Raw genomic sequence first — 19,104 nt, forward strand, 5'->3', positions numbered from 1 at the left:
AGGACACTGCAGAGAGGTTGGTGCTGGGCTCTTCCCACAGGGAATTAGTGACAGAACAAGAGGGAACGGCTTGAAACTGTGACAGGGGAGGGTCAGACTGGACATGAGGAAAAAACTTCACAGAAAGAGTGGTCAGAGTAGAATAGGTTGCCCAGGGAGGGGGTGGAGTCCCCATCCCTGGGGGTGTTTAAGGGCTGTTTGGATGAGCTGTGGGGGGATGTGGGGTAGGGGAGAACTTTGTAGAGTCGGGCTGTGGGTTGGACTCGATGATCCCAAATGGGCTTTTCCAACCTGAAGGACTCTCTGATTCTATGATTTGGCCTGCCTGGTGGAGCTCCTGCAATGAGGTGAAGCAGCCTCTTTACACAACCATGCCAAGTCATGGCTAACTCAGTAGAGCAATATTGAAAACTACATATTCCATGTTTACAGCCTGGGTCTGCTCAGTCCCATCTCTGGAGTCAGGGTCACGAGCCACCTTCTTTGCAGCCCAAATACCTCCATTATCAGTCATCCCCCTGCTTCATTTCTCTTCACACCTGGATAAAGCCACTGTCCCCCTGCAGTGCAGCACCGTGTGCTGCTTTACCATGCAGGAGGTTTTACAGGAGAGGCTGGACACAGACAGGCAGGGTTGCTCCAGGCTGCCCTGCAAAGCTGGCGCTGCACCTCAGAACACCCTGGGAACCCAGGACACCCCCTCCTCCTCCTCAGCTGCTCGCTAGCCCTAATGCTGATAATAAAGAAACCTCTGTGCGTCTCCAGGGAACCGGGACTCAGAGAGGGGCACAAAGACTCCCACAGCTGTGTGTTTGCAAACAACCCAGCTGAGCTGTGAAGAGGGGCTGAAAGCAGTAATTGTCTTTAATTAAAGGAGGTTGGAGGCATCTCAAGCTTTGACAAAAGACATTTCCAGTCTGCTAGCAGCTCCAGCACTCATCACTGCTGCAGCCGCCACCCGGCCTGCAGGTTTGAAGGAGGCGTGTGACGGTGGGGACAAGGACACGCCAGCCCAAGGGTGCAGATGCAGCGGTGCCAGGGCAACGCCACACAGCCGCAGGGCACGAGGGACGTGCACACCTGCACTCCAAGGAGGATCCAGCCAGTCAGCTCACAGCAGGATGAAATACCTGGGACCCCTGCAAGCCTCGCACTCTGCACCACGTCTGAGCCAGATGTGCCTGTGTTGGGACACGGCAGCTGTCTGAAGGTGTCCCACCCTCCTGCTGGACCTGGCTGCGCATGTCTCTGTCTAGGGGTGTCACCTCCACCCTGGCTGGTGTCTCACCCCTGTCCTGATCTACCCTCGGCACCCTCCTGCAGTGGTACTTGCATGCCGTGGTGCCACGATGGGGAAGCCACGGCGCACACAGAGGTGATGCACAGAAGCAGAGGCTACACACCAAACACCAAGAGTGCTATTACTGCAGCTCCTTCAAGGCTAATTAATTAATCCTGCCCATTACTGTGCTACCTGAGCTGGTGTGGAGCTCTGTCGTGATGCTGCATCCTTGCAAGCTCATGTTGAGCTAAGCAGCCCTTGCCACAGCAGGAGTATACACCATGCTGGGGATGCACATGTACAGATGCTGCCCCTGCCAGAGCCCTCTAGCAGGGCTGGTCCCCGCTCCCAGCCACACTCTGAGCTTCAGGGAGACACCGAACAAGCTCAGGCTGCCGAAATGTCCCCCTTCCCTCCTCTCCTCCACGCTCACGGACGAAGGTCCCCAGGGAGAGCATATTGCCCACCATACGCTGCTTCCTCTCTCTCACCCTCACCCTCATTTGCTTTTGGCCTTCCAACATATCAGTGTGCAGGAAATCACAGCTCCCGTTTCCATGGAAACCCCATCATTCCCCCCCCCCCAAACGTATGCACACAGTTGGGCTGGCGCAGCTGCAATGGTCCCACGTGTCCTGCTACCCCATCCCTGGCTCAGTAACCTCCTCCTGGTTTCCACCAAGGCCCTTCCGATCCCTTCCCACAGCAGCAGCCGAGGCAGCCCTGGTGTCAGGCAACCCGGTCTGGAAGGAAGACTTCTGCTGCCAGAGATATGTGCTGCACTAACCTTTCTTCTTTAGGCAGGATTGAGCAGCAAAACTGCACTTGCATCCAGTCTGAACCCTCTGCTCAGCTTTGCACGTTATGCTCTGACTGCTTTCCCACGCGTACCCCCTCTTCCCACACTCCCAGCCACTCGGTATCTGCCTTGCAGCTGGAAGCGGCAGAAAAACAGCCTTTGCACATGAACAAATCCCTGCCGTGGCCTCTGCAAAAGTGCAGAGAGCCAAATACACCCAAAATCATCAAAGCTCTTGAGCATGCTGCATGTGAAGCACACATGCGTTGGGCTTGATGTGTCCTAAAGGAACCACCATGCATGTTGGGCAGGTCCCCATGCGCATATTTTTGCCTGGGAAATCCTGGAAAGAGCAGCCGTGCTCTAATTCAAGAGAAACAAAAACAAACTGGGATCGCTTCCATCTGAGCCAGACAGCAAAAACCTTTCCAGAAGCAAAAAAAAGACCAGTTCTAATTATAGGGTATCCTGAAGATACACACGCTCAGATTTGTCACTCTATTTGCAAATTAATACTCATGGTGGCAATGCGAGTAAGCAGTGGGCATGATAAAAGTTCCTCTTCTGGCCTCCTAATCCTCTTTAGAAAGCAGAACAACCACCGAAAGGAGTAACCGAGGGCCAACCAGTGCACCCTGCTACTTCCAGCACTGCAGACCTTGTGCCGGTCCTAAGGCTAGGATTTGCACAGCTACAGCTAGAAGACCAAGCTTGAGAAAGCCTGGAGATTATTTTTCCTACAACAGCTAACCCCTCTCTTGTTCTTCAGTCAGTGACACAGGTCCTCTCCTAGGGTGTAAATTGAGAGTAAAACACCAACATTATTGCCTGGATCAATGTCCGAGCTGACGTAGCTGACGGTAACAGCCTGACAACTGTGCTTGTGAAGGTGACTGAAAATTACAGCACTGCTGCCTCCTCCAAATGAGAGGAAGGCTGGCGAGGCACCACGCACTAGGAAGCACACTGTGGACGGCAAGTAGCAATGCAATGGCAAATTAAGGTAATTTTTAATCCATCATTGCAGTGCACAGCAGGGAAAGATGAACAAGAAGCTTCTCTGGGTGTGAGTCACTCCTCGATTGTTTCTCCTAATCCTGTTTTCCCTGCTTTTACTCTTTCAGTTTTATTAAGGAGGACTGTGTGCATACACCGAAAGGCTCGGAATTAATTTTGCTTGCCATGTTGCAAGGAAAGGCCTGCAGCAGTAGCGTTTCCACTGTGGGAAACCCTCCTAAGCTTCCTGCCTTCAACTACGGGAATCCTCTGGGTGATGGCTGGCATGAGTGAGCAGCTCTGGCATCCACTGCCCAAGGCATCACCTCCTCCTCCTCCTTCGTCATAGCTTCCCGCAAGCCAAAGACAGTGCTATAGGATTGTGAACCATCTAGGCAGGGATGAATGGGGAGATTATCTGCCAAAATAATGGTCTTGATCATGGTGACAGCAATATGGATTCCTGTAAAATTGTCACCAGCACATGAGACTGGAAGAATAAGCAAAAAGGAAAGGGAGGGAAAGGGGGAGAGGAAGGCTCATGAAAAATGGTTGGTTTCTACTGAAATACCTCAAGAGATAGATCAGTACCTTAGAAATCCCTGGCTAAGGGTCTGATGCCCAGCAATGTCCTTTATCCCGCCTGACCCTTGACGTTCCACGCAGGTGGGCACTTTGCGCTGCTGCACAGGGGCGCAGCCCACATCCACAGGCTCTGCAAGCCCCACGAGGATGCAGACACTGTGCTCAGGAACAGCTCCTCCTGAAGGGCAGGGAGAAAGGGGGAATGGTGTGATGGAAACCACCCGCTGAGGTCTGAGAGCAAACATGTCCCTGACGCTGCACAGACCCTTCCCGTGTCTCCACAGAAAGCCTCCTGGAGAGCCGATGCTGTAAAAAGGCAGATACCGTGCGTTTAATGGAGTGTGCTGTTTGCTGCTTGACAAATATTATCTGTTACTACAGCCGCTTCAGAAGTCGCTACGATCTTTTCAAAAGCCATACAGGCTGGGAGAAATGCCATTTTTGGAGCGAAGCATCCGCATTACTCCACTTTATGGGCTCCACTTCAGGCTGCACTTTAATTCTTACCAATCTTGAGGGTTTGGGCATTTTGATAGTTTGAAATTAATAAAGCCTTTGTCACGTGTCTGTTTATTGTTCAGTCTACTCCTGTCTCCTGTCACAGCTGCAGGTGTAACAGCCATGGTACTCCTGGGATCATAATGTTTTCAAACGAAATTGCTATCTATGGTTTCAGACTTAAAAATTGTCTTCTTGAACACAGGGTCTCCATGATCTCTGCATGTGACAACAATCTGAAAGTGCAAAAAGACTCTGCAAGTAGGAGCTTGTCATCCTTGAAAATTTCAGTGTCTAGGTTCTGATGAACCAGATACTCCCTCAAAATGCATTTTGAATTTGTCCCACTAGCCATAGGAATTATTTCTAGCTGTTGCCCACCAAACCTGTGGACCTCCAGTGGGACCCTGACCAGCATGCCCATCACCTCCCCGGCTGCCACTGCACCATCATACAGTACCACAGCCCACTGCAGAGGGGAGACCCAACCCAAGTGCTCAGGACGTGCTTGAGCACAGAACCATACACTCAAGAGTCAAGATCCCTGTTGGCCAACTGAAACCATGAGATGGCTTTTGCTAAGGTCTATCTACTTTCTGACACAAGGAGCAAAGTCGATACCCCCAGTAAATACCCCAAGGACTCCAGGAGGGTGCTAACATCTTGGCAGGTGTTGTTTCAACCCACTGAAGCAAAGAAGAGCTGTCTGTCTTTGAAGACCTTGCTTCAGAGACCTGAAAAGGCTTCACAGGAGTCACCTACCTGTAGAACACATTGTGTTCACACAGGTCCTCCTTTAGGGTGCCTTTGGAAGAAAATGCAGGAGCAATACACTGAGTTGGTAGCTCTGGGTCGGAGTAGGACTTTTTTCTGTCTCCCCTTAACAGGGTGCTTTCAAGATGCAGTGACTTACAGTTTCCTGCTCAGGCTATACCTTGTTGCCCATTTTCCAGCCTTTACAACCTGCCATTCTGCAAATTACACCCAGTGTCCCCACTTCCTGTTCAGATGCTGGTCTCCAGCAAAGGCATCGGAGCCAGGTAGGCATGGGGCTGCCATCCACTTGGAGGAAGACTCCTCCTGAAGCTCACTGGTAGTGAGGAAGTCAAGGATGCTGTTTCAGAGGCCCTTCTGCTTGTAAATGTATTTCCAGTGCGGCCCCAGCCCACCCAAAGCACAGCAGCACTTTGCAGCCCTGCCTTAAACCAGCTGCTGGCCACATCCCATGGTCTGCCGGGCTGTGCCTCTTCTTTCATATTTCTTCTCTTTTTAATACTTAACAAGATTTTTTGGTTTTTTATTTTCTTTTTTTTAGATGCCAGTTCCCCAAATGCCAAGAAATGGAGGTAACAAGGGGATGCCTTAGACTCCCCAGACAGCACTCACAGCGCTTCTGCCTGGTTTTGCTCCACATCCTTCATGAAACTCCTTCTTTATAATAACACCCAAGGACAGAGTACCTCGATCAGTGTCACTGAACTTAAGGACTCCTTCAAAATGTGAAAATGTGTAGCTTGCTGGGCTAAACCTAATATAAAACTGTTTGAAGTTTGGTCTATGTAAACACTGCCATCGTGTGAGCTATGAACACTTTGATTCCATTTCCTAACCTTTATGGGGACTTTTATGTGTACTTTCCAGTGATATACTATGTTTCTAAGGCATATGGGGAACAATAAAGAGTTTCCCTGGAGCTAATTAAGCTAATCATGGCTTCTAGATTAAATTTTCTGTAAGATTTTTACCTTGCATCACTAATATGAAATAACCATGCTCTTACAAAGCTATCATCTGACATCAGACCAACTTTAAATCAGCATCTCTCCCCACAGAGAACTGTCTGAGGGTATTTCCCAAAATTAAACGTTCAAAACAATCTCTTGGCTTTGGCCTGACTCACAGAAAAATCTCAAATTAAAAAAAAAAATCCTCAAAAGCAGTGTTTTCCAATTTCCCTCAAGCTACATAGGATGAAGAATATTATTCTCTTGCCCCACAAAGATTCAGCACTACACTGAACTCACAGAAAAACCCTCCTTGATCCCCACATCTCTGAGTGCTTTGATTCAAAGGAAAAACTACTTTTAAAAACCATGCTCCCTTCATCTTATGGCAATAATGAGTTAAAATTCTGGAAGCCTGGGCCTGGATCCCAGCTATTCATTCCAGTTCTTATGTTTACCACTTTTGTCAGGAAAAAAAAAGGGAAAAAAAAAAAAAAAAGGGGGGGAGGCCTATGAAGGAGAGAGAGGAAAAGCAGGAATAAATGCTGCTCTCCTGCCGGTGTCGGCACGGGATGCTGCCAGAGCCCCTATTCCCCACTCACGTGGGTGTAGCAAGACCAGGAATGTGGTATTTGATCCAAAATGGTGTTCCATCTGCAAAAGTAAGTCAGGGGTAGTGGTGGTGGGATTTTCTTATCAGTAGACATCAGAGGTTCCCATCGCTGCACCCTGGGCACAGTTAGTGCATGTGGAGGGTCAGAGGGGACATCATTCTGGTGGAACCCTCCAGCTCTGCTCTCACTCATCTCCTCCCACCTTCTTGCTGATCACAGCACCATGAAATGCCTGGGGAGTGAGGATGAAGGGAGCAACCTGTCCCAAAGTGGGAAGGAGAGCAGATACCTTTGTTTTTCTGGGAAAGATCTTTCGAAGAGAGAACAAAGGGCTTATGCAAAGGGACTGGGAAGCACCACCTATGGCAGATAGTGGCAATGCAAAACTCCACCATGTCTCTCTCAGAAATCCTGGGGTGGCCCTCACTTCCATTAGGAAACTCTCAATGGGTTTTGCCAGATCTGAGATCTCCATCCCTTCCTCCAGCCCGAGGGATTCATGACCTGCCCATATTAATAAATGAGAATATGCTGTTCCCCTCCAAGCTTCCAGTGGGCTCCTCTCAGGTTCTCTTCTGCAGCCTGCTGGGGTCTTTCCTACACTTTCACAACAGGGCTGGGGATGTTCTGCAATGTTCAATGCTGTTCAAAAATCACACACATGTCCTGGAAAACCTCGTCTCCTCCCTTTCTCTCTAGAGAAAAGACTTTTGCAGAAGGTCTCAGCCAGTCCTTTGCCTTGAAAGTAAAATGAGAAAGCACTTTTCATTTCCTTTGCCTGCTTTTGGCCATGAAGGTCTAGACCCTCACAAACAGCATTTCCTGTTCTGAGGTGAGTTGTTCATCTCCCTCCTTCAGCAGCAGTTGTCTTGCTCGATTCCTGGATGCCTATGACCCTCGTCGAGAGGTCAGCATCTCTCAGGGCTTCGAACCACCAGGAAATAAATGCCTCAACCCTGCCATCTGACACCTTCTTTCTCTGCTAGGCTCCCCGTGGTCCTACTCCAACCTCCAGAAGCCCAAACACTACCCAGGAATGCGCAGAGAACAGGCTGGCATCTCCTCCAACTCCAGGGTGCACCAAGCAGGCTTGGAGTGGTTAATACTGAGCAGCTGCAATCCTCACCGCGGCCCTAATTGGATTCACAACATGGAGGGGTCAGCAAGAAGCAGGAGGGAGAAGAATCAAAGCAATGTAAAGAAAGACGCTGTATTCTTGCTTCCCAGACAGAGAGGGAGGAGAGGGAGAAGCCCAAAGAGCAGTATCCACAATGACATCAAGCCACGGCCGGCTGGGAGCATTCAAATTGTCAACAACCCTGTAGAAAAGGCAGACAAATTCCTGTTTTGTACTTGGGAAGAAGCCAGGTGATGTAATCATCTTATAGGATGATGGTGAAATACTTTCCATTCCAGCAGTAACTCAAGATGTTAAATAGCAGCTACTAAAGTTAAACATTGTTAAATCAGGGTGTCAGGATAGCATTTACCTAAAAGTTTTTAAAGAGATGGCTCATGAACCAGTAGACAGTTAATGTTCACTTTCCACACACCATGAAGTAGTAGGATGTTTCAGAGATGTAGGAAAAAACTATTTGTTAAATGAGGCAGTCTTTAGCTATTTTAGGACTGCCACTGCAACGTCAGTACCAGTCAAATAAGGATGTGCCAGCTACAGGATTTGGTCAGCAAAGGATCAAAGGAAGGTAGTAATAGTTGTTCCAACCTACGTACATTTATGGAAAACAGATTAATGCAAATTAGCCTTTTATGGTTTTTTGATGCAATTACAAGATTGGCTGGGAGAGGTAACAGCGTTAATGCAACTCACCCAAACTTCTGCACAGCATTTCCCTTGGTAACACATGATATTTTGATCCAGAAATTAGAGGGTCCACCAACACTGTGGGACATATTCAACGCATTAAAACTTGGCGAGCTGATACTGCTATGCTCTGAGATCTAAGCAGGGAATGTGCAGAGAGCAGGTCTGTTTCTACTAGAGCCAACAAATTTGGTTCATGCCTCTGGGCTATTTAACATTTTTATCAGTGACCCAGGAGAAAACCCAAAGCATTCCCAATAAAGTTAGCTGATGACATGGAAGTTGTAGTGTGGTAAATACTGAAGATGATGGGTTCCTGATACACAGCAATCCGGATGCCTCAGTGAGCAGAGCACGAGCAAGGAATGTGCATTTCAGTACAAACACATGTCAAATCGCACCTCTGGGGACAAGGATGGGGGCCACGGTGGTTATCTGCTCCAAATCCCACCAGGAATGACAAAGATCCATCAAAAGCACCCAGAGCAATGTCAATGCCAAAATGATTAAAGCAAAGGGAGGATGTAGGGAGAGAGAAATCTCAGTATCCCCTCCAGCACTCAGCTAGTCACTATAAGCATTCTGTAGTACGTGGGACGGTGGATTTGCCAGCAGAAAGGCTAAAGCAGTGCCAAGGGCCAGGAAGAGCCAAAAAACCTGGCCAAAAATCTTACCAGAGGACCAGGGGCCAAGATGACTCTTAAACAGGCACAAGGAAAGCAGAGGTGCAGTGATGGACAAAGGTCACTGAGGTCTGAGTGCCAGGCACAGCCAGGGATAAAAAGGCTGGAGAGACTGCTTGAAGTGTTTAACGGGCAATTCTCCATCTCTGGAAACATTTACATCACTATTGGTTGTATCTGCTCCAGCTCAACCAGGAATGTTTCCTGTAAGAACTTAATTACCCCTAGGGCCTTACAACATATTGGCTGGGTCCAGCATTATCACTGGAGGCCCAGACCCAAAACAGGCATGGAGCCAGAAATAGCCTCTTATCTTCAACACATCATGTACGTATGGGACACTGTAAGACAGCTAGGACATACCCTTCTCTGGCATGTCAATAAGCTGCACGCCCCTCAAAGCCCTTAGCACATGCTTGCTGCCCTCCAAAACCCAAGCCCAGCCCAGCTGGGACTGACCCTGCTGCTTCCCACATCTCTGTGATAGAGGAATAGCTCTGGGTGCTCGACACCACGGCCTCTGCACCCACATCCCCAGCACACGGTGGGATGGTGGCAAATCTGCTGCACTCCACCTCAAAATAGCCTGCAAGCACAGGCAGGGAAGCTCCTCATGGACCTCAGCTGTAGGACACAAATCTGCGAGGGCATAACCCTACCAAAACCCACCAGCCCACCCTGTACAGCCCCAGGCTGGGACACCCCATGTATCAGCCCACTACAGCAATAACGCCCCAGGTCACACTTCTCCCTTTAGGCTGGACTTGGGCTGCATCAGTGCAGGAGCTGACCTAGGAGTATCCAGCTGGCCCACTGGTGGAACCAGGCTGTGGTGGTGGTGAGGCTGAACAGGACCGGCACCAGGCTGGGGGCCGGAGCTGGGCCAGGACCGCCACATCCCCCCTCCTGGCTCTGCCACCCAGGGAAGGAGCAGGAGGAAGGCAGTGCAGGCTCCAAAGGGACACACTATTGAGCCCTCAGGCTCCCCACAGGGGTGGCCTGGCTCCACTTGGAGCTGGAGAAGAGAGGTGACAGCCTGCATCTTCTACAGACCATCTAGGTGACCAGGTTTCTCCTCCTCCCAGCATGGAACCAGCTCCTCTCCTCAGAAATGCCTGTGACCCCAAGGGATGATGCCACAGCAAGAGAGTGTCACCACCAGCTTCTGCCAGGGTAAAACCATCCCTTGTTACTGTGGAAAGACCAGGACTCCCTGTGCTCGGTGCTGTACGAGTTCAAGCAGGAAGAGCTGCAAACAGTGAGCAGACATGAGGGCAGATGTCCTCTAGAGATGGAGAGAAGCTGGAGATGGACGCAGGGTTCAACAGTTAGGACCAGCAACCAGAGTCTGCCATCCCTGAGCAGGCAGAGACCCTTGCAGGCAGCATTTGTCTACCGTCCAGTCCAGACAGCGAAAGCAGGCAGCACAAAGGCTCTGCCTCCGCCGTTGCAGAGGGGAGCCAATGAATAAGAGAGGCAGAGAGAGAAATGCGCTTAATATGCTGCATGGGAGGGACAGGCGGGGAAGAAGGGGGGAGGCGGCAGACAAAGAACAGGGAGATGGAGAAAAAAGACGCAGGCAGGGAGCAGGAGAAGGTGAAGCGGAGAAGCAGGGAGGATGGGGCTGGGCGTATCAGGCTGGGGGGGTGAGGGGAGGCGCGTGCATGGAGCCCCTAGGCAGCGCAGCGGAAAGGAGCAGGGGAGTGAGTGGAGGAGCACACGGCGAAGAGGAGCGGGCAGCCAGCCCCTCGCAGGGCCCTGTGGGATTGGCGAGCAAGACCCAGCAAAATGAAAATCTCTTAACCACACAGAATTGTTAACTGCCCCCAAATCCTTTTGTGCTGGGGCTGCAAGCTTAGAAGAGCTTAAGCTGTTAGATGCATGAACTTCCTCCATAAATATCCCTTGTGTACAATGCTGTGGGCAGGCCTGCACTGTATTAGCCAGATGAAAAACCCAGCGGAGAAAATGAGCAACTCCTTCCAGCACCTTGCAGCTGCACGAGGGGCCGGTCATTGCTTGGGATGCCCTTTTCCACCAGGAGTCCCTGACTGGGTAGGACCAGGGAGCCAGGTCCCCCACGCTCCCTGCCACGTCCCATTTGGGCAACCGAGCCATGTGAGAGCACTTTGCCCCAAAAGCCAGCTTGGATTTGCTTTTGTTTTGCATCTGGAAAGGGGCCCAGATTTCCTCCCGCCCCTCGAAACACGAGAAAACCTGCCGGCCACATGTACGAGTGAGTCCTCCAAGCCAGGCAGCTTGTCCACTGCCTCTGTGGGCACTGGGGACAAGGACACAGCGGGAGGTGGGCAGAGGAGCAGGGCTGCGTCCTGCAGGTCCTGTCTGGGCTAAGCTGGGGAGCAGAGCCCTTCCTCTCCTCACCAAGCCAGGGTGACCAGCCCCAGTCCCAGTCCTCTGTGGGGATCACTGTGGGGGCTGGGAGAGGATGAGGATGCTACGGATTGTCCTGCCAGCTCCACGGCTGGCTCTGCCCCCAGTCCCCACTCTCTGGGGGATGCTGGGGGAAAACAGAGGGTGTGTCCCCATCCGACACAACCCTGGGGTCCCATCCAGCCCCGATCTGCAGCCACACGTGGGAAGGGGAAGGGAGCCCCAGAGCCAGCTGCCCCATGGAGACAGTGGGCTGCTGGCCATCACATGATTAATGACCGCAGGGAGCGCAGGGCCAGGTGCATGCCAGCACTGGCTAGAGAAACAGCTGCCGCGGTATCAGACCTCCCAAAATCGTGCTGCTGACAGACAAAGAGGAGACCTGGCCTCTCCCTCCACCTTGGTCCCCCTGATTCTGCCCATTCTGCCAGGCCAGGCTGCAGGGATAGTGCTCTTGGCCCTGGGGTGTGCAAAGGGACCATCCCCTGGCTGGGCTGGCAGTGGGACCGGGGAGCCCCGAGAAACTGTAACTGCATCACAGCAAAGCACCATGCAGGGCTGGGTCCGCTCAGGTGAAAAAAATAAAAGGCTGAGAGGGAAAAACTGACGTGAATCATTTTGGTTTTCTAGTGTTGCTATGAATGTTTCACTTGGGCGTTGTAAAACACCCATCTTCCCTTCAAGGCTGGGATTAGCCAGGCTCCCTTTCCACACTGCCTTGCAGCAGTACTTCCTTGCTGCCCCTGCCACAGAATCACAGAATCATCTTGGTTGGAAAAGGCCTTGAAGCTCCTCCAATCCAACCATTAACCTAACATAGACAGTTCCCAACTACACCATGTCCCTCGGCGCTATGTTGACCCTACTCTTAAACACCTCAGGGATGGGGACTCCCCCCCTGCCCTGGGCAGCCCATTCCAACGCCCAACAGCCCCTTCTGCACAGAAATCCTTCCTCAGAGCCAGCTTGACCCTGCCCTGGGCAGCTTGAGGCCATTCCCTCGGGGCCTGGCGCTGGGGCCTTGGCTCCAGAGACTCATCCCCCCTCTCTGCCCCCTCCTGGCAGGGAGTTGCCGAGGGCCAGGAGGTCTCCCCTCAGCCTCCTCTTCTCCAGACTGAACCCCCCCAGTTCCCCCAGCCGCTCCCCAGCAGACCTGTGCTCCAGACCCTGCCCCAGCTCCGTTGCCCTTCTCTGGCCACGCTCGAGTCATTCAATGGCCTTTTTGGGGTGAGGGGCCCAAAACTGAACCCACTCAGCGAGGGGCGGCCTCACCAGGGCCGAGCACACAGGTCAGATCCCTTCCCTGTCCCTGCTGGCCACGCTGCTGACACAAGCCAGGATGCCATTGGCCTTCTTGGCCCCCTGGGCTCACTGCTAGCTCATATTCAGACAGCTGTCAATCAAGCCCCCCAGGTCCCTCTGTGACTGTTGTTGTGGCCCAAGGGCAGCCCCCGGCATTTGCCCTCAGTGAAACTCCCCCAGTTGGGCTCAGCCCATCGCTCCAGCCTGGCCAGGTCTCTCTGCAGAGCCTCCCTACCCTCGAGCAGATCAACACTCCCACCCAGCTGGGTGTCATCTGCAAACTGACTGAGGGTGTACTCCATCCCCTCGTCTAGATCATCAATAAAGATGTTAAACAGGAGTGGACCCAGCACCATCCCTGTTACAGCTGAAGGGCACTTGATCACCCTGAGCTCAGTAAGCAGAGACATTCAGTAGATAGTGAGGAGTAACTCAAAGCACAGATATTAAATGACACCCGCAGCACATCAGGACCTATAGCTTGACTCGTGACCAACCCAGCCACCAGCAGGAGACATGGTGCCCTCTCCAACGGGACCATCCAACCTGAAGTCCCAAGAAAGCATGGTCCATCCTCCTCTCCATCTCCCCACTACCAGCACGTTCCCCATGCCTGCTTGGTGCTCCCCAGCCACCCTTTCCCACAGAAAGAAGAGAGGAGATGCAGCTCCTTCCTTGCACTCTGCAATGTCCACTGACATATCTATAATTGATCTTGGAGAAACCCCAGCTCTGCTCGGAGTGTGCCGATGCTATCGAAACTGTAATGGGATTTTGATGTTCAGCCAGGACAGGAGGGAGAAGAGTCCGTTTGCCAAATGCCGTGATTTGCTCTGTGCATGGTACAGTTGCCAGTGCCCATTAAACAAGCAGCTCTCAGCTACCCATCTCTCTCTCAATAACCCCAACAGCTCCTTTCTCAACCTCCCCATACCCACGCATGACTGGGGAGGGGCACAGAGATGGGTTTGAGCATGGTGCTTTCAGGAAGGGTCGTGCAGAGCCTCTCACTTGCCTGAGACCACGCTGGTGCTCAGCGTGATGAGCAGGCACTCCAGGAGTCTGCCTTCAACATCTACAGCAGCAGGAGAACATGTACAGGGCAGGAGACCTCTGGCTGCTGAGGGAGCTCAGGGGCCAGGCTCAGAGGTGCCCAGGCTGGAGAGGTGAGCCTGGCCCTTAACAGCCTGTGACCATGCACCAACCTGGGCCATTTGCACCTCACCAGGGTGATCCTGCAGACAACCTGCTCCTTCCCACCACATCACCTTTGGGTGCCTGCCCTCCCGCTCCCCTCACCCCAGAAGCATTTCAGCCCACACCAAGGCACAGGGTGCAAACCAAAGTGAAAACAGCCCCAGTATTTTGAGAGGTGACTACAGATTGGTGGCAGGCACCATAGCTACACACACGTGTCCCTCCAAGACCTGGAGAGCACAGAGGGCATCAGCAAGAGGCCACCACCCCTGGACTCGGTGGCTCTGAGGACCCAGAGGTAATGCAGAGCCTCTGCAATGGATAGATGAGCCTGGGGCGGGAACTGGGGAAGGAGTCAGTGTCCACATACATACTCCTCTCCCACGTCCCCATGTGGTCCTCTCCCACCTCTGCCCAAGTAGGTCACTCTCAGGAGACTCGTTCAGATCTTAGCTGCAAATCTCAACTGCCATCACTGGCATGGCCCATCAGCAGCGAGGCAAGCACAAGGACCAAGACCGAAGGCAAACGGTTACCTCTGCAGACAGTCCCATTTTCCACTGACTCATAGCCCGCCCGGCACATGCAGCGGCCAATGGGCACCAGCCACTCGCCATCCCCGTTGCAGTACAGCTTGATTGGCACGTCCACCTCCTCTGCGTTGGTGATGCACGTTCCCCGGCTGCCACCAGCGAGGTGCTTTCCGCTCCTGAGAGGGTTTCTTGGAAGACAGCCCCATTCTGGATCACACGGGGACACTTGCGGTAGAAGACACGGACAGCAATCAAGGACATGCAGCCTCCATAGTCCTGGAAGGCCAGGTAGAAACCATTCTTGGAGACAGGCCCAAAACTGCGCACCTCAGTGTTAATCTTCATCACCGTCCACCTAGGTCCACCTGTGAGAAGCTCTCATCGGCAGCAATTGTGTCCACCTTCATCCAAGGGTTCTCCATCCAATTAGGAAAAGTCTTGGTGGCCGAGTCAAAGTCAGACTCAAAGTAGTAAAGATTAAAAGTCTCCTTACAGGAGCCTGGGACATTAGGGATGCTGCTGCAGTCCCGGACAGAAAATTTCATCTCCACATGGATGCGGTGCGCTCCTCTCCTCCGGATGTACTTGGTCCGGAGCCAGTTGTTCTGGCTGGATTCAAAGACGTTGCACACCTGGTAGGTGCGAATCGTGTTCATGTTCTCGTCGTACCCGCTCACCTCTTCCCACTGTGGACGGGACACAGAAAGTCAAGGGGCTGCACTGAACTGACGTTCCCCACCCACCTCGCCTCCCCCCAAGCCCACTGCGTGTCAAGCGGGTGGACTGGGCCACCACCAGCCACCCCACACTGCGCCCACCCCATCATAGAGGCAGCCCCGCTGGTGCCTAGTACCTCCCCCTGGCACAGCTCCCCACTCCTACGCCCCGGCAGGGTCTGACCCACACTGCACACTGGGCAGGCTCCGTGCGGTGGGGACAAGGTGGCCACCCCCCCCGCAGAGCTCGGGTGCATTCGCTGCCAGCAGCGCTGTGCCCCATGCCCAGATTTATGGCCAAGCGCCTCTGCTGGGTGGCAGGGCGTGGTGGGGCCATGCATCTCCTCTGCAGGCAGTAATGGCTTTAGCAGGGGCTCCCGCCCGCGGGCTGCACTGTACGGCAGTGCGTCCCAGCAAAGTAACACGATGCCTTTAGCAGATGTATTCCCACCGGTGCCGCTACGCTTACAGACGTGGCAGACAGGACCCGCTTTCTCAGGAGCGTGTAACACAGCCGTAAAACCTCCTCGCCTGCTGCAGCCGGAGCACCAGTGAGGGCGGCCGGCTGCACAAATGGCCAGTGGCCAGAGGCCTCCCCCCAACAAGTCAGGAGGGAAGGTTTATGGGAGCCTGACTGACCCTGCTGCATACCCAGAAAGGGACATAGATGCTGGGCTAGATCCCACTGGTAGCCTTCATCCCTGCCCCTTCAAGGGCCAAGATGGTTTGGGGTCCCTCCTGCAGGTGTACACAGGTCCCAGCCCCAGCTGTCCTCAACTGGATCTAGGGGATGTCCTATGAGCCGTGGCCCAACAGTAGCATCCTTCTCAGCAAGACAGCTCAGAGATGACATATTTCCCCATGGGAAGCTCAGCCCAGCTCCCCCCAGCCAACTAAAAACTCTGGAGAAGTCTCTACAGAGCTCAGGGCCTGTCTCTTGTTGTCTCCATCCTCTGTAAGATGGGGAGACTTTAGAGTGGTGCACCAGGCCAGGGCAGAGCTGCAGCCAGCACTCTGCAATAAGCACAGACAGGAAAGGGTCCTTGTGGGAGTAGAACCTTTCACCCAGCTCCTCAGAGCATCTTCCCTAGCCAGACCTTTATGGGGAGCAGAGCATCTCCCTGTGCTGTCGCCTCTCCACCCACAGCACCTTCATGATGCTGACAGGAGGGACCAGGGTCCAGCTAGCATGTGACACAGTCCCAGCCAGCTGGAACAACTTCTCATGAACTTATTCATAAAGCTGTTCAAGTGGAAGCTGAGCTGTTTCCCACGGATGTGAAACCATGAGCACAACCCTGCCCTGGATGCAGGATCACAACATCCAAGCCAGGACAGCAGCTCAGCCCCGATCCAGCACCAGTGCCAGGACTGAGGTCTGCAGGGAAAACCCTGCAGGCGCACAGCACCCCCAGCCCCTCGGCCTGCAAACAGCCTCACAAGGGCATCCAGGACTGCAGAGGGAGGCTCACAAGATGAGAGACAGATTGTTCCTCGCACGTCAAGGCTAACAGCCCAACAGAAGGCTGTCAGGGAAGATCCCCAAACAGCTCCAACCACTTCTGATTGGCAGTGGCTGCTAATCTGCTGCCATCGCTGGGGGAGGAGGAGAGCATCCTTGCAAAACACAGGGGGAACACTTGCTTTATTTTCCAGAAATAAATTTGGCATGATAGTGGAAAATTGCAGGATCTCCCCATATTTTAGGCACCAGTTTGGAGGAGGAATCAAGGACAAGGCAGAGGGAAGCAACTCCCTCCCTTGCCCTGCCTCTGATGTGGCTCACTCTCAGCTGGACCACTCTGAAACTGTATGTCAGGCACCAAGACCCAGGGATGGCCAGTGCTGCCCCACACCCATCCACACCTGCATGGCCCTGATGGAGCCTGCAAAGCTCAGCCCTGGCCAGGCAGGAGGAGCACATGGTGGAATGAGAGTCTCTACAGCTTGGCGATGAGCAGTAAACGATGGAGGCAGGGCACAGGTACCCCTACGAGCAGCATCGCCACCTGTGACACGCACAGTGCGGGACATGATGCACAATACGTCACCCCCGAGACCTGACCAGAGGTGGGGTTGGGAGGCAATCCCACCAGCAACACTGGAGCTGTGCTGGACTTCCCAGACAGGCATCTGCATCCTGAAAGGGACAGGGGCCCTGGGAGCATCACACAGGGCAGGCTCAGGACCCCCAGCATCCTCCTGTATCCCTGCAGCAGTGAGCGGAGGGGGCTCCTGAGCTCCCTTTTCTCAGCTGGGAGAGAAAGTCACCCCCGTGCACCAGCCCCTGCGCTTCCTCGATGCTTAATTAGAAGCCTCTCCCTTTCTCCTCGCTCTCTAATTAACGTGCCGGGAGCTCAAAAGAAGAAGGCAGCACAATAATACGGGGAGACGGCTTCCAGCAGGCCCAGGCCTCATTACCACGGGGCTGGGGAGCCGGGAGCAAGGCGTGCTTTACATATGGAAACACCACAAACAAGAAAGGCTGGGCGAGGAGAGAAAAAGACTTGACCTCTGCTCCTGCCTATTGTGCATCCGTCATTCCCCCTTGGCGGCCGGGCTGGCGCTGTCGAGGCAGTCGGGCTTGCGGGCGGGCGTGGGGCTTTATCATGGTGATGGGGGAGCGGTGCCGGCAGTGCCTGCGCCCCAGCATGGCAGGGCAGACAGGCTGCTCGGGAGCTGGGTTTAATCTCCCCAACGGAGGCTTTTCTTGGCTGTTTCTTTTCTTCTGCCAAGCCTGCTCTGGGAGGGGGTTTGCTGTCAGCCTCGGGGTGAGGTCCACAAAAATGTCTTCATCCATCCCCTGTGGAGGGTGGATGGAGGGCAGGATGGAGCCCAAGCCACCATCTCCATGCACAGGGATGGGACACATCCCCAGGCTTTGGGCAGGCTGGATTGGGCCACCAACACGTGAGGGAGCAGGTCTGGGGGTGTTGGGCACTGGGGCTCCACGCTGCTGCCAGCCAGAGCTGGGCAGGATTCTCTGAAGCACCTCGATGCCCCACACAAACCCCGCGGGGGCAGCTGGGGCAGCTCCAGTTGTGTTGTGAGCAGGAAGGTACAGGGATGCACTGCCTTGCCCAAGCTCTTCTTTTAAGGAGCTTGCTCTGGGTGGTCTTGGGATGTGGCTCAGGGGACTCTTGGCACCAGTAAAGCCAAGAGACAGTCGCTGCTGAGCCAGCACATGTTCCTCCGTGAGATGCCAGGGACGCTGGACAGTCATTGCAGGACTTGATCAAACAGCTGCTGGGGGTGCAACCTCACAGGCCAACGCCCTCATCCTTTTCTGCTACAAGTGACAGGCAATGGGATAACAAGTCAGACACCGGGGACAAATGATAGTGGCTTTGGCATTTTGTTTCTCCCCATCCCTGATTTTTAAGTGGCTGCAGGCCAGCTTTATGGAGAGTATGATTCCTCCAACACCACATTGGCCTGATGCTGTAGGGTGAGAATTACACTCACCCAGCACTGGGGTATTTTTTAGAAGCATCACCTCCTAGAAAGTTACTGGAAACCACAGTCGTCATCCTCTTACTCTTCCTACTAGACTTTTCACATGGTCAAGGCACTTTGCCTCAGTGACTGACTTTTGTTGAGTCAACCCACCTATGTTCACGTGCGGCAGGAGACCCCCAGACCAGGCTCCGCGTCCCCATAACGCGGCAGGATAACTCACCCCCGATGGAGGATGCACTGTCCAGCCCAGCTCTGCCGTTGCTGTTGTGGAGTCCATCAGTGTCTCTGCAAGGGGAAGGTGAAACAAGGAGTCAGTGGCTGGCTGGTGAATGGCCTGAGGCTGGAGAAAGAGGTGGAGATGAGCCAGACCAGAACTGCACCCATCAAGCCCAGCCTGCACAAAGCCCTCTGGCTAGGTCTCAGCTGAGAAGGAGCCAGCTATGAGTCCCTCTATCCATCTGCTTCTCCATCCACTACCCATTGCTCCCTAGCCCTCTTGT

General features: G+C 53.4%; 1 protein-coding gene across 1 annotated transcript in view; it reads right to left on the reverse strand.

Moving 5' to 3' along the window:
- Positions 1 to 18,892, reverse strand: part of EPHB2 (EPH receptor B2) — a 91,589-nt gene extending 72,697 nt beyond the window's left edge. Inside the window, 4 exon segments of the mRNA XM_026862497.1 lie at positions 14,433 to 14,579; positions 14,582 to 14,776; positions 14,779 to 15,115; positions 18,825 to 18,892. Of these exon segments, the coding sequence (XP_026718298.1) occupies positions 14,433 to 14,579; positions 14,582 to 14,776; positions 14,779 to 15,115; positions 18,825 to 18,881 (736 nt within the window). The 5' untranslated portion in view covers positions 18,882 to 18,892.
- Between the last annotated feature and the right edge of the window lie 212 nt (positions 18,893 to 19,104).

The sequence above is a fragment of the Athene cunicularia genome (assembly GCF_003259725.1).
Source record: "Athene cunicularia isolate RWA chromosome 21 unlocalized genomic scaffold, athCun1 chr21_part1, whole genome shotgun sequence".
Taxonomy (NCBI): domain Eukaryota; kingdom Metazoa; phylum Chordata; class Aves; order Strigiformes; family Strigidae; genus Athene; species Athene cunicularia.